The sequence below is a fragment of the Tursiops truncatus genome, chromosome 14 (genome assembly GCF_011762595.2).
Source record: "Tursiops truncatus isolate mTurTru1 chromosome 14, mTurTru1.mat.Y, whole genome shotgun sequence".
NCBI lineage: Eukaryota > Metazoa > Chordata > Mammalia > Artiodactyla > Delphinidae > Tursiops > Tursiops truncatus.
This window is the reverse complement of record NC_047047.1, coordinates 54,486,220-54,500,767: the sequence shown is the minus strand read 5'-3', so window position 1 is coordinate 54,500,767 and position 14,548 is coordinate 54,486,220. Positions and strand designations below refer to the sequence as shown.

General features: G+C 37.6%; 1 protein-coding gene across 14 annotated transcripts in view; it reads left to right on the top strand.

Moving 5' to 3' along the window:
- MTA3 (metastasis associated 1 family member 3) overlaps nt 1–14,548 on the top strand; it is a 169,905-nt gene that overhangs the window by 52,956 nt on the left and 102,401 nt on the right. For all 14 annotated transcript variants that reach the window (XR_004521825.2, XR_004521826.2, XM_073791404.1 and 11 more), the window contains 2 exons: nt 11,103–11,166; nt 12,204–12,321. Coding sequence is in view for 12 of the 14 variants with exons in the window: in XM_073791404.1 (XP_073647505.1) it covers nt 11,103–11,166; nt 12,204–12,321 (182 nt within the window). In the remaining 2 variants the exon portion in view is untranslated. The remainder of the gene's footprint in view (nt 1–11,102; nt 11,167–12,203; nt 12,322–14,548) is intronic.

Genomic DNA, 14,548 nt, shown 5'->3' with positions numbered 1-14,548 from the left:
ACATTTTGGTGTATCTTCAGTGCATTTTCATTCCTAATCTTATGTGTATTCTTTGGATTTGGGCTGCACATTGTTGGAGTTTACTCAATGGCAGAGGAGCTACATTCCTTGTGTGCAGCTTCCTGTCGTTAAGCAGTGCTTATTCTTCAGTACTGCTATTGTCATCTTTGCTCTTTCTAGGTTGGTTGGTTTGTTTTTAAATATGTGAGAAATTTGGTAGGAAAATGAATGATGGAACAGCAGGAGGAGGGGAGGAGGACAGTTAAATAAAGGCTGGAAAAATTCCATTCTTGAGACATTAATAGACATGCCTGATAGGTTTGATATATATGAAGGAGCAGAATGAATCTAGAGTAAGAATACTTTGGGGAACTCCCTGGCAGTCCGGTGGTTAGGACTCGATGCTTTCACTGTAGGGGGACGGGGGGGGGGGGGACGGGGGGAGGGGGATGGGACAGGACTTAAGATCCCATAAGCTGCGAAAAACAAACAAAAAACCAAAAAATTAATATTTTGTTACTCAGAAAGAGTGCTTATTCAAAAACCAATCCAAGTGTCACGATCTTATAATGGGCAGAGATTTCTTAATTAAGGTCATGAAGATATTCTTCTATGTTTTCTTGAAGTTTTACTATCCCACCTTTTATATTTAGGTCTGTTTTATGCATATGGTGTGAAGAGAGGTCAGTTAGAAAATTAAGTTTAAAAAGATAACTGTTTACAGTATCATCAAACAATATCAAACACCTAGGAATAAATCTAAAGAAAGACGTCCAGGGCTTCAATGGTGGCACAGTGGTTAAGAATCCGCCTGCCAACGCAGGGGACACGGGTTCGAGCCCTGGTCCGGGAAGATCTCATATGCCGCGGAGCAACTAAGCCTGTGTGCCACAACTACTGAGCCTGCATCCCACAACGACTGAAGCCCACATGCCTAGAGCCCGTGCTCCGCAACAAGAGAAGCCACCTCAGTGAGAAGCTTGCATGCTGCAACGAAGCCCCAACGCAGCCAAAAATAAGATAAAAATAAATTAAAAAAAATAAAAGATGTCTAAAAAAAGGGAAAGATGTGTAAAAACTCCACACAGAAATTACAGAGTATTGGTAAAGGAATTAAAGATTAAGTAAATAAATGACAGTAAGTCTGTTTTTCCCAAATTGATCCAAAGATTCCATGTAATTCCAAAGAAAAGCTTAGCAGGGTTGTGTGTGTATGTGTGTGTGTGTCTGTGTATGTGTATGTGTGTATAAATTGAGAAGCTGAGTCCAAAATCTCTGGGAATCAAAAGGACCAAGAACATTTCAAATCATGGTTCTTGTACTTCTGGATGTCCCTGTAGACCCATTCAAGAGGGCCTTTTTGAGATCAAAACTATTCTCATAACAACAGTAAGATGTTATTTGCCTTTTCTCCATGTTGATTTTGCAAAAGCAAAATCATGTGCAAAAGCAGTGGTGGATAAACTGCTGGCACCAAGTCAGCAGGAATCACGTCAGTGTCACCAAACTGTGCTATATTCGTCACTGTACTGTATGCATTTGCAATTAAGAAAAGAAAAAAAAAAAGACAAGTTCCACTTAAGAATGTTCTTGGCAAAACAGTACCATTTATTAATTTTAATAAGTCTCAAATGCCTTTTTTTAAAGATTGAGGAAAAATTCACACATGTTAACCACTGTACAGTATACAGGGTACAATTCAGTGGCATTCAGTATAAAAAATTCAGTATACTGACAACGTTGTGCAACCATCACCTCTCCCTTATTTCAAGAGATTAAACATCTTCATTTTCCGACGTATGTAAGTCAAATCATTATGCTGTACCCCTTAAACTTACATGGTGCTGTATGTCAATTATACCTCAATAAAACTGGAAGAAAAAAGAGATTACACATCTTTTTAATGTTCCATGTGCTGAAAAGGGAAGCATGCATAAATCGTTTCTGCTGCATATGAAAGTGTGATGATCATTTTGAGAAAAAACTCATGGGCTTGTTTGAAATATGAGCTAAACTAGCTACCTTTTTCATGGAACACCATTTTTGCCTGAAATAACCACTTAGAGATGAACTGTGGTTATTTTTTTTAATTAATTAATTAATTTTTTTGCGGTACACGGGCCTCTTACTGTTGTGGCCTCTCCCATTGCGAAGCACAGGTTCCGGACATGCAGGCTCAGCGACTGCGGCTCACGGGCCCAGCCGCTCCGCGGCATGTGGGATCTTCCCGGACCGGGGCACGAACCCGCGTCCCCTGCATCGGCAGGCGGACTCTCAACCACTGCGCCACCAGGGAAGCCCGAACTGTGGTTATTGAGACATGAGTATTTGATGGATGTTCTTTGAAAATGAAGTAAACTAGTTACTTATGTGAAAACCTAGTTGTCTGTTAAGCCAGACATTGAAGAGATTTGTAAAAATGTAAAATAACGCCACTGTTCTCATTAATTTTGGGGGGGGAATATAGTAATTATTAATAACAAATATTTGCTAATATGTTTATTTTTATTTTAAATTAATTAATGTTAAATTTTTAGTTTTAATTTCTATCATGGTAAATATTGATAGATGTAACCCACAAAGGCAAAAAGTTCATTGAGGTTCTCAATAATTTTTAGGAACTTAAAAGAGATCTTGAGGGGGCTTCCCTGGTGGTGCAGTGGCTACGAGTCCACCTGGCAGTGCAGGGGACACGGGTTTGAGCCCTGGTCCGGGAGGATTCCACGTGCCGCGGAGCAGCTAAGCCTGTGCTCCACAGCTGCTGAGCCTGCACTCTGGAGCCCGTGAGCCACAGCCGCTGAGCCCGCATGCCACCACTAGTGAAGCCCGAGCACCCTAGAGCCTGCACTGTGCAACAAGGGAGGCCACTGCAATGGGAGGCCCGCGCACCACAATGAAGGGTAGCCCCCGCTCACTGCAGCTAGAGAAAGCCCGCGCCCAGCAGCAAAGACCCAACGCAGCCTAAATAAATAAAAAAATAATAAAAAAAAAATAGAGATCTTGAGACCAAAAAGTTTGAGAACCATTGATAAAGTCAGTCTTGAAGAACAAAAATGTTAGAGGTTTATATCATTCGATATTAAGACACTTGTATAGCTACAGTAATTAATGTAGGGTAGTACAGGTAAGTGGATTGTGAAATAAACCAGTGGAACAGAATAGAAAAGCCAGAACAGACCCGCATATATAGTACAACTTGATATTTGATGAAGGTGCCTTTGCAGTGTTGTGGAGAAAGGGTGGTCTTTTCAGTGTATGGTGCCAAATCAGTTGGGGCCCTAGGGGAAAATAAATGAAGGCTTCCCTTTGTCTCTCCCTATCTCTCTCTCCCCTCCTCCCCCCCCCCCCCCCGCTATTTTTTTGTTGATGAATTGAGGATTTTGTTTCTCACCGTTTGGATTTTGCTGATTGTATCCCCCTGTGTTCAACCACGTTCCCCTCTCCCTCATATTTCTCGTGAATTGGTAATAGAGGACGTGGTTTCCTTCATTCCTCCTGCCCTGCCTTGGGGAAGAGTGAAGTACAAGAGACAAAAACTTCTTCATAGGCGGTGTTGTACATTAGGAGGTACATAATCTCTCATTTCTGGATGTTACTGGCACTTATTTGATGCTTATTGCCTGGAGTTCCATTAATCACAGTTATAGAGTGGTGATATTCTAATTATACTGTTCTTCATATACTAGTTGGAAGGCTTCTGTGCTTTTTGGTTATGACTCTTAATTTTAGTTTTATGTTTTAGTGTATAACAACTTACAGCAGAGGCTATCAACTTTATCAGACTCAGCCTCTCTTTTACATATTTTTTAATACTTCCTATGCTATTCTGGAATGAAATTCATAGATAATTTATTACTACACATGTGATACATAGTTTGGCTTGGAATTTAATTTTGAGTTGAAGATGACTAACCCCATTGTCCTCAAACATCTATTGTCATTGAAAGTAGTTTTATATCACATAGATTCTCCATACTCTGCATATTACCTGTTTTTTTCCAGCTTTTAAATCTTAGAATTCTCTTATCCATTGTATCCTGAAATTTCAGGGATGCCTCAATGGTGAGGATATTTGGTAGATCATTTTATTCTATTTTATTTCTTTATTTTTAAAGCTTAAAGGTTAAAAAAAAATATTTATTCCTCCCTCCCTTCTTTCCTCCCTCCCTCCCCCCTCCCTTCCCCCCTCACTTCCTGAAGGCTTCTTAGTTGTGGCATGCTTGCAGGATCTAGTTCCCAGACTGGGGATCAAACGGGGTGGGGGGGCGGGGGGGGACGGGCCCTGCATTGGGAGCATGGAGTCTTACCCACTAGACCACCAGGGAAGTCTGTGTTGAGGCCTTTTAAAAATCTTCAGAGAAAACCAATTTTTACAGATTTATGTTTATTGATAAATAAGTAGTAATGCTAAGTTTTAAGTATACAAGTAATAAAATAGAACTCCACTGTGGATTAGCAGTCTCTCTCCAGTTTGGCTACTAACGTTAAAGAAACTTACTTGGAATCTTTAAAACAAAATTCAAACAAAGGCAGTTTTCTTCCTGTACATTTCATTGTGTCAGTATTTTTATTTTAAGATGTTACATTTTTGCAATTTTCTTGGTATCTGTAAACAAAATTTAAGTTAGCCAGAAGAGTGCTATTGAGACTATAAGTAGTGCTACTTAAGAGATGAATGTAACATAAAGATAGTTATTTTCTTAGTACGCTTAGGCTCTTAGGATTGCTAAGGAAGAGGAGGACTAGAGGAAGAACATAGAAATGGGAAAAATCATATCACAATTTAACATTTTAAAGTCTACATGTTTAGCACACCTTTTCTTGAATGTTGTGTTTATACTATATAATCTTTCCTTTGAAATGATCAACCCTGTGGGTTGAAGTGTTTTCTTCTCCAACTAAAGTCATAATGCAGAAATGCATTGGGCTGGGGCTTCCCTGGTGGCGCAGTGGTTGAGAATCTGTCAGTGCAGCGGACACGTGTTCGAGCCCTGGTCTGGGAGGATCCCACATGCCGCGGAGCAACTGGGCCCCGTGAGCCACAACTACTGAGCCTGGGCGTCTGGAGCCTGTGCTTCGCAACAAGGGAGGCCGCGATAGTGAGAGGCCCGCGCACCGCGATGAAGAGTGGCCCCCCGCTTGCCACAACTAGAGAAGGCCCTCGCACAGAAACGAAGATCCAACACAGACATAAATAAATAAATAAATTTAAAGACTAAAAAAAAAAGAAAGAAATGCATTGGGCTGTATCACAGGATAGCCTACATATTGTCCCGAGTACTGGTGTTCCACATGGTTGTGGAAAGAAATGCTTGTGAGATTTTCCTAGTAATCAAAACAATTTGTTTGTCATCCTGTCTTGGAGAAGAGGAGCTTCCTAATCCTAGCACCTTCTTTTGAACATTCTACTTTCTCCTAGTTATAAAAGGGAAAGGTGGCACCAAGAGAGGATTTTTTTCCCCCTTGAATTCCTCTTTGATAGTTTCTTTCATGTTTGTTACCAGATCTCCAGGATCATGGGTTAATAACTTGTTGCTTTGCTTTCTTCCACGTGCCACAGACGGAAGGGGCTTTCCAAAGCACTGCTTGTCATGCTTCTTCACAAAATCCATTGAGCTATCACATTAAGCTCAAACTTCTCTTCTTGGCATTTCATTCCTGTCTTACCTACTCACGCAACTTCTCTGACATTGACCTTGGCATTTATACTACTCTGATACTGCTACTGTTCATTTCTAAAAATTTTAGAAATCTCTCTTCACTTTCTCTTCTCCATTCCCTTTCCTTTGTATTTCCAGTATATCACAATTTTATTTAACTTAATAATCTGTATTTTATGAAGGCATAAATATTCCTCACATAATTCATTGTTGTACAATCTCATGTTTTCCTTGGAGTTAATAATTGTTTTGCCTTTTCCTTTTGATTAGTCTTCTAAAATGTAAAAAATTTTAGTTCTTGCTTATCTGAAAATGTTTGTCACACTTGACTGATGTTTGTTTAGGCATATATTTCTGGTTTGGAAATAATTTCCCTCAGAATTTTGAATCTTTTCATTTGACCTATCTTACATTGCTGCTGTTGAGAAATGTAATCTTATGAAAGCATTTTGGATCTTTGAACTTCATTAAGTTTTTAAAAATTTGTTCATTGTATTCCGTGGATTAAATGCTGTATAAAACTGTTTGCTGAATTTCCAGTCACAGAACCAGGCATGGTTCTTTACATGAAAAAATGCTCAGAATTCAGTTTGTGGCTAATATAAGACTCATAAGACCAATGACACAAATGCCCCTGTTTTGGGGGGCGTCTTAAAAAAATAAGCATTTTATTTTGGGATACTTTTAGAGTTACAAACAAAGCTGCAAGGATGGTATAGAGAGTTCCCGTGTACTCTTCACTCAGTTTCCCCTAATGTTGATGATTTATAGAATCATTACATCTTTATCAAAGCCAAGAAATTGACATAGATGTATTACTATTGACTAAGCTCCAGACTTTATTCAGATAGTACCATTCTTTTTCTGATGTCCTTTTTTTGTTTCACGATTTACTCTGACATTTCATTTAGGTATCATGTCTCCATAGTTTCCTCTGGTGTGTATCCCAGTCTTTCCTTGTTTTTCATGACCTTGACAGTTTTGAAGAATAATATATATATATTATATATATTTTTAATAATAACTTTATTGAGATATTGTGATGGTTAATTTCATGTGTCAACTTGACTGGGGCTATGTGAGGCCCAGATATCTGGTTAAGCATTCTGGGTGTGTCCGTGAGGGTGTTTCCGGAAGAGATTATTAGAATCAGTAGACTGAGTAAAGCAGATTGCCCCCCCCCCCAACCCCGTGTGGGGGAAACCTCTTCTAATCTGTTGAAGATCTGAAAAGAGCAAAAAGGTAGAGGAAGGGAGACTTCTCTCTCTGTGTGACTGAGTAAGCTGCGACCTCGGTCTCCTGCCCTCGGACTGGGATTTACAGCATCAGCACTCCTGGTTCTCAGGCCTTTGGACTTGGACCAGAACTACACGTTTTGTTTACCCATTCATCAGCTGATGGAAATTTGGGTTGTTTCCACTTCTTGGCTGTTATGAATAATGCTGCTGTGAACATCCGTGCACAGGTTTTTGTGTGGATGTATGTTTTCTTTTCTGGTATCACGCTTAGGAGTGGAATTGCCGGGTCAGAGGGCAACTCTGTTTAACATTTTGAGGAACGGCCAAACTGATTTCAGAAGTGACTGCACAGTTTTATATCCTCACCAGCAAAGTGTTAGGGTTCCAGTTTCTCCACATCCACATCAACACTAGTTACTGTCTGTGTTTTTCATTGTAGGCATCCTTGTGGTTTTCTGTGAAGTGTATCTCACTGTGGTTTTGAGTTTGCGTTTTCCTAATGGCTGAGAATGTTGAGCGTCTTCCCCCCGCCACACTGGCAAATAGTTTGTTTTTGCATATGTTAAAAATTGAAATATGGTTGACATACAACATTATGTTAGTTTCAGGTGTACTAAATAGTTATTTGACATTTGCGTACATTATGAAATGATCACAATAAGTCTAGTAATCATCTGTCCGCATACAAAGTTACAATTAGGTTCATTGCTTGAGGTTCAGGGTAAAACAATTGGGTTATCTATATTCAGAAGTTGATAATAGTTCCCTTAGTTTGCTGTTAGCTTAAAATTTATCATGCTTTTTCCTGTGAGCCAAGATTTGTTCAGCATAAAGGAAGCCAACACTTTAAATCTCTTTTTAAACTACTTTTATCAACAACTCTTGGCGTGGTGGTACATGTGTTAATTACATATTCATATTTACTTCATAAAATAATTCTGACTGAACCTCTTACTTTGTTAGCTGTTAATATATGTACATGAAAATTTAAGTGTCACATTTTCATTTTTAATGGGGGAAAAGGTACAATATACTACATTAAAGAAAAATTAAGAACTAAAATTACCTATTATCCTTTCCTCTTTGCATAAAATCTGCATTTCCAAAAATAACTTACATTTTAGATTGGTTGGGATATCTATCCTTCTATTGGTTTTGTAATCATGTTGTGCCTCTAAAACAGTATAATCAGTGTTTCCTTATCTCCTGATATAAATATGAAAATAATGGTTTAGTTATTAAATTCTTTTGTCATTTCAGACAGTATGGAGGCAACTTTATGCTATATTGTTTTTTTTTGTTTGTTTTTGGGGTTTTTTTTGCGGTACGCAGGCCTCTCACTGTTGTGGCCTCTCCCGTTGTGGAGCACAGGCTCCGGACGCGCAGGCTCAGTGGCCATGACTCATGGGCCCAGCCGCTCCGCGGCATGTGGGATCTTCCCGGACCCGGGGCATGAACCTGTGTCCCCTGCATCGGCAGGCGGACTCTCAACCGCTGCGCCACCAGGGAAGCCCTATGCTATATTCTTTTAATGAATTTTCAGTGTCTGTTATCCTATAAAATTCAAGTGATATCTGTTAGAATAACATTTACAGCATCTGCTCCTCTCCATTTAAAAAAAAAACAAACCTGACTTTAGAGAACTTAAAAAAATATTTTTTCTAGATGATTAAGTATTAAATGTTAGAAATACTGCTTTGTCAGCAGTTATTGAGGCAAGAGAAGTAAATGAAACTATTTTTGGAAATCCCGTTTGTTGCTTAAGCACTCTTGCATGTATGAGCATGTATTCACAGGTCATAAGAGGTTCTTCTATGGCAGCTGTAGATGCGGTAACAGCAACAGAGCAATTTCCCTGCTCGTAATTCGGTCCTTTGTAAGAGCTTGTCATGTAATTGTTGACTTTACATATGCATTGAAGTAATAATGTTAATTTTTCTGCTTCAGTAATATGCATGAATAAAATATATTAGAAAAGCAGAAAACCTTTATAGCTTCTGGTAATCAAATTAGAGATTTGACAGGATAATATGGAAATACCACATGCTCACAGAGAAATCTTATTTTTTTAAAAAATAAATTTATTTATTTATTTTTGGCTGCATTGGGTCTTCTTTGCTGCAAGCGGGCTTTCTCTAGTTGCGGTGAGCAGGGGCTACTCTTCGTTGTGGTGCAGGGTCTTCTCATTGTGGTGGCTTCTCTTGTTGCGGAGCACGGACTCTAGGCGCGTGGGCTCAGTAGTTGTGGCTCGCAGGCTCTAGAGCGCAGGCTCAGTAGTTGTGGTGCACGGGCTTAGCTGCTCTGCAGCCTGTGGGATCTTCCTGGACCAAGGCTCGAACCCATGTCCCCTGCATTGGCAGGTGGATTCTTAACCACAGCGCCACCAGGGAAGTCCCTGAGAGAAATCTTTTGAAGTGATAACAACCTAAGATGATTAACAGAGAAAGATGTTTTGATGAGAGGAAATCTTTTTTTAGATTTAAGGAATATACAGTTGCAAAATGTTTAGTAAACTATAATTTTTTTTTTTTTAGTAAACTGTAAGTTTTTACTTATGTGTTAATATTTTACTTTTGCAAAAGTTTTGCTTTTGGTAATTTTTTCCTTTGAATTGTATTTCACTCTGATAATCTAACAACAAGCTTCCTATTTAATGTATATTTGATGCATTTGTTTTTGCAGGCTATTTCATGGGGAGCAAGTAGTGACTTTTGTTTAGAAAATCAAATGATATTATGACATTTAAAAAATATTTTGTGAGCCCTGACCAATATCTGTAACTTGAATAGTCTATCAAAATTTTCGTGTCAAATTTGTAGCTATATTGAAGTTTTCAAGCTGGGAGGATAATTTTAAAAGTGGTAATAAATACAACTACCTGAATAACCCTGATTTTTCTCAGGTCTAGATAAGCCTTTTTTACCTCTTTTTAAAAATATTTATTTATTTATTTATTCATACATACATACGTACATCTTTATTGGAGTATACTTGCTTTACAGTGTTGTGTTAGTTTCTGCTTTATAACAAAGTGAATCAGTTATACATATACATATATCCCCATAGCTCCTCCCTCTTGCGTGTCCCTCCCACCCTCCCTATCCCACCCCTCTAGGTGGTCACAAAGCACCGAGCTGATCTCCCTGTGCTATGTGGCTGCTTCCCACTAGCTAGCTATTTTACATTTGGTAGTGTATATATGTCCATGCCACTCTCTCACTTCGTCCCAGCTTACCCTTCCGCCTCCCCGTGTCCTCAAGTCCATTCTCTACGTCTGCGTCTTTATTCCTGTCCTGCCCCTAGGTTCTTCAGAACTTTTTTTGGTTTTTTTTAGATTTCATATATATGTGTTAGCATACGGTATTTGTTTTTCTCTCTCTGACTTACTTCACTCTGTATGACTCTCTAGGTCCATCCACCTCACTACAAATAACTCAATTTCGTTTCTTTTTATGGCTGAGTAATATTCCATTGTATATAGGTGCCACATCTTTATCCATTCATCTGTCGATGGACACTTAGGTTGCTTCCATATCCTGTAAGCCTTTTTTAAAATAGACATTTCTTTTCCAAGCACACACCCAGCTATTATCAAAGGTAAATGCCATGAGACTTCAAGGTCCATGAATCTTATTTGCCCCTTGCTCTACAGGAGTTTCTTGTATTTAAATTTTAACTAGTCTTTAGAACAGTTTCAATAAAGGTAAGTTACTTAATCCTGATGTGAATGTATATTATTTTAGGTTCTCATATGCAGTGGCTACTTTAAAAATTTGAAGGTTATTTCAGGCATTGGTTTGCATGGTGTTGTCTTTGAAAATCCCTTGTATAAAATTACCTCATATGAACTCTTCACAGATTCAGAAACTAGCTCTTGGTCTGAATATTGCATTGTACTCTTCTTTTTTTTCTTGAAAAATTAGGAAATACCTATAAAGTGTTTTATGTTACAAGGATTTACTGCCTAACATTGTTCCTTCCCCAGATTAACCTCTCAATAAATGTCTACAAACACAGCCTTATTTTTTAGGTTACACAAAACCAAGATGGTAGAGAGTCCAAGTATATACATATATAGATTTTCCTAAAAGCCATCTAGTTTCTTAATACCACCTTTACATTTTGAATATTCCTAACTTTATATATATCATCACTGTGAGGGTGAGGTGGCCTTTATTTATTCACTTTTCTCCTCTTTCAACAGGGGGAAATGCAGTGTTGCCCTTCTGAATGAGACAGAGTCTGTATTGTCATATCTTGATAAAGAGGTAATTCACAATTATACTTGTTTTTGGTTTTCCCTCTATTTCATAAGAAGCCCATACTTTTGTATTATTTCTTCTTCTAACAAATTATTGTACAATGATAGCAGTATTATAGTAAAAGTATAATGACTGGACTGCATTCAGTTAATTTTATTTTTCTGGTTAACTGAGATAAAAGTTGGCAAAAACTCCCATGTCTGTCTGTCTCTTTTGCTTGGTAATGAAAAGCTTGTAAAGTATAGCACGTGATTTAGTTGGTAGTGGAAGAACTATTTTTGGCTTTATGAAATAAATGACTTCAGTATATTTGGTCCTCCTCCCTTTTTTTTTCTTTTTAAATAAATAGCATTTCTTTTAGACTGTTTGCAGATGAGATTTTACCATTGGTGGTCTGCTTTCTTCCCTGGAATCCTAATAAACTTTGTCAACTAAAAATATTTTTTTCTGTAAACTTCAAGAAACATTTTAAACATTTTTAACAAGTTGAATTAGAGCAAGCACTTCATTGAAGGGAGGAAATTCTTGTAAGCAAGGCTATTCCACATTTTGTAGTTTTATGTGACTTTTATCATTTGTGTTGTGGAGAAAATATTTTACTATTGATAATGTTTCAGTATTTAAGCTTTATAATTACATAGTGTTTGTTTTCCCAAAATCTTTATTACACATAGGTTTTTTTTTTTTTTTTTTTTTTTTTACAGAATTAAAGGGACATTTTTTCTTTTTTTTTGTTTGTTTGCGGTATGCGGGCCTCTCACTGTTGTGGCCTCTCCCATTGCGGAGCACAGGCTCCAGACGCGCAGGCTCAGTGGCCATGGCTCACGGGCCCAGCCGCTGCGTGGCACGTGGGATCTTCCCAGACCGGGGCACGAACCCGTGTCCCCTGCATCGGCAGGTGGACTCTCAACCACTGTGCCACCAGGGAAGCTCTACTCTGTAGTTTTATGGTTTCATTATTGTGACATTGGATTTATTGCTTTATAAAAAGTAGAAGGAATTATGTTTACCTAGGTATTTTCTGTCTTTTCTTTTTTTTCCAGGATACTTTTTTCTACTCATTGGTCTATGATCCCTCAGTGAAAACACTGTTAGCTGACAAAGGTGAAATCAGAGTGGGACCTAGATATCAAGCAGACATTCCAGAAATGCTCTTAGAAGGTATGTTTTCCTTTGGGTTGCAAATCCTATGAAAACAAATGTACCTTGAAACTCAAATATTTTCCTCATATGGAAGAAACAACTTTCAGGCTAAAGTTTAAAAGTAACGGGCTCTTCCAACTTTAGAAATACAACAAACGGCAATGAAAAATAATTTAATCGATCAGTTATTCATTTTTTATTTCACACTTTCATGAGTTTTCTGCCTGTGTTTTTCTTTTAAATACAACTTTAAGAATGTTAGTGTTGTTGAACTTGTGTTTCAGTGTGACACGCTCACGCCTTGAGATCCTGAGTGCCTTCATGTCATCTCTCTATGGTAGCCTTGCAATCTAGTGAACATTTACATTTTGGTGGGAATTTTGGCAGATCTGCGTAGTTTCTATACCAGAGAGATTCAGAGCTTTGCATTTTAAACACAGATCTTCCTAGCAAGACTTTTCTTTCTTCTGTCATAATTATATACTTAAAACCTTTATTTTCTGATTTCAAAAGTAAGACATTCTTACCATTAAAAAATAAAACACAAAGAAACGTGTAATATAGAAAATGAACACCACCCCCTTTCCTTCTTTCCAAACCCATATTTAATTACTAATATTGTTCAGGGTATTTTTTTTTTTTTTTTTTGGTACAGTCTCTGGCTCGTAACCCATTCAGGTGTGGTCTTTGTGGGATGGCAAGTTGCACGTTGCTCTGCAGTTGCTTCTTTCAGTTAATAGTGTATCTTTAGCATCTTTCCTGATGAGCAGAGTGGCTTTATTCTTTTCAGTGACTGTAGAGTTCTTAAGTCTGCATGGATGTGCCACAATTTATTTCCTTTACCAGTACCCTATTGACAGACTTTCAGGTGTTTACATTTTTTGATATTACAAATGATGCTTCTAGAAAAGCTTTACATATACTTACGCTGTGTAAATATTTTTCAAGCATAGCTCCCTGGAAGATATTGAAAATGCTTCTTTGCCCTTCAAAAAGGCTGTTAATTTTCATATGAGTGAACCAAATGCTTCCACCACTAGATTATTAAAGAACCCCCCTTGCCCATTTTGTGATACTGTTGTCTTGGCTTTTCATTTTTTTTGTTGTTTTTTTTTTCTTTTTCTTTAATTTTTAAAAGTTACTTATGCTTTCCGTTACTACTCTTCTGTAAATTTCTTGTGTATTTTCTATTTGGTTATTTATATGTATTGGCAAGAGTATTTTGCATATTAAAGGTAAACAAATATAAAAGTATTTGCCCTTTGTCTGCCTCCTCACTTAAAAAATGTTAATGATTTTAAATTTGTTTTATTTATTTTTGTTATACAGAAATTGAGAATTTTTGTCATACAGAAGTTTAGAATTTATCCCTTAAGGTTTATATAATTAGCATTCTTTACCTTGCCTTACCTATAGGAAGTATATGCAGAAAAGTTAAATCAACTCAGGATAGAGTTGTGTTGTCATTGTCAGTGGTGGGTAGGTGAGGTGGCTGTGAATAATAACAGGTTGCAGACTTCTGCATTTTCATGAATTCATTACAAGGAAAGGTCAGTCAGTAACGACTAAGCTTTGAGAACAGAATGCCATGTCTGCACTCATCTGTGTTTAGAAGTTTTTTTTGAAGAAATTGTAAGTAGTGACTCGGTTTATTATAGGCTGAGAGATTGCGTTTATTAGCATTCTGTTCTGTACAAACCATCTTTTCTTCCAGAAATAATTTTGGATGTTTTATAGTCCGTAATGTTTGATCTTAGACTTTTATCACTACATGTAAGTGTTCACTAAATATTTATTGTTTTATTTTTAAAAACACTTGATTTTTAAGTTTTACAAATAGTGCTGCATTGTATCCTTTATATAATGCATAATTTTGTACTCTGGATATAACTGGAAAATATGTTCCCAGAAATGAAATTACTAAGTCATAAGGCATGTGTTTCTGAAATTTTATACAAAATGGTAATTGTCTTCCAAGTAATTATTTACAGGTGTCTTTTTTCCTTGTTTTAATTAAGGTATAATTTATATGTAGTACATTTCACCCTCTTTTGTGACAGTTCTTTGAGTTTGGGGCAGATGTATACACTCTTAGTGAGATAGTTCAGCAAGTCCATCTATGCACAGGTCAAAAGCCAGGAGTGACCCTGGTGCTCATGTGTGCTTGTCGCCTGACCCAAGTTCTACATCCCCTAAGCAGCCCTTTGTTAACTCCTCCCTGAACTTTGATCTCTCCCCTTGTCAA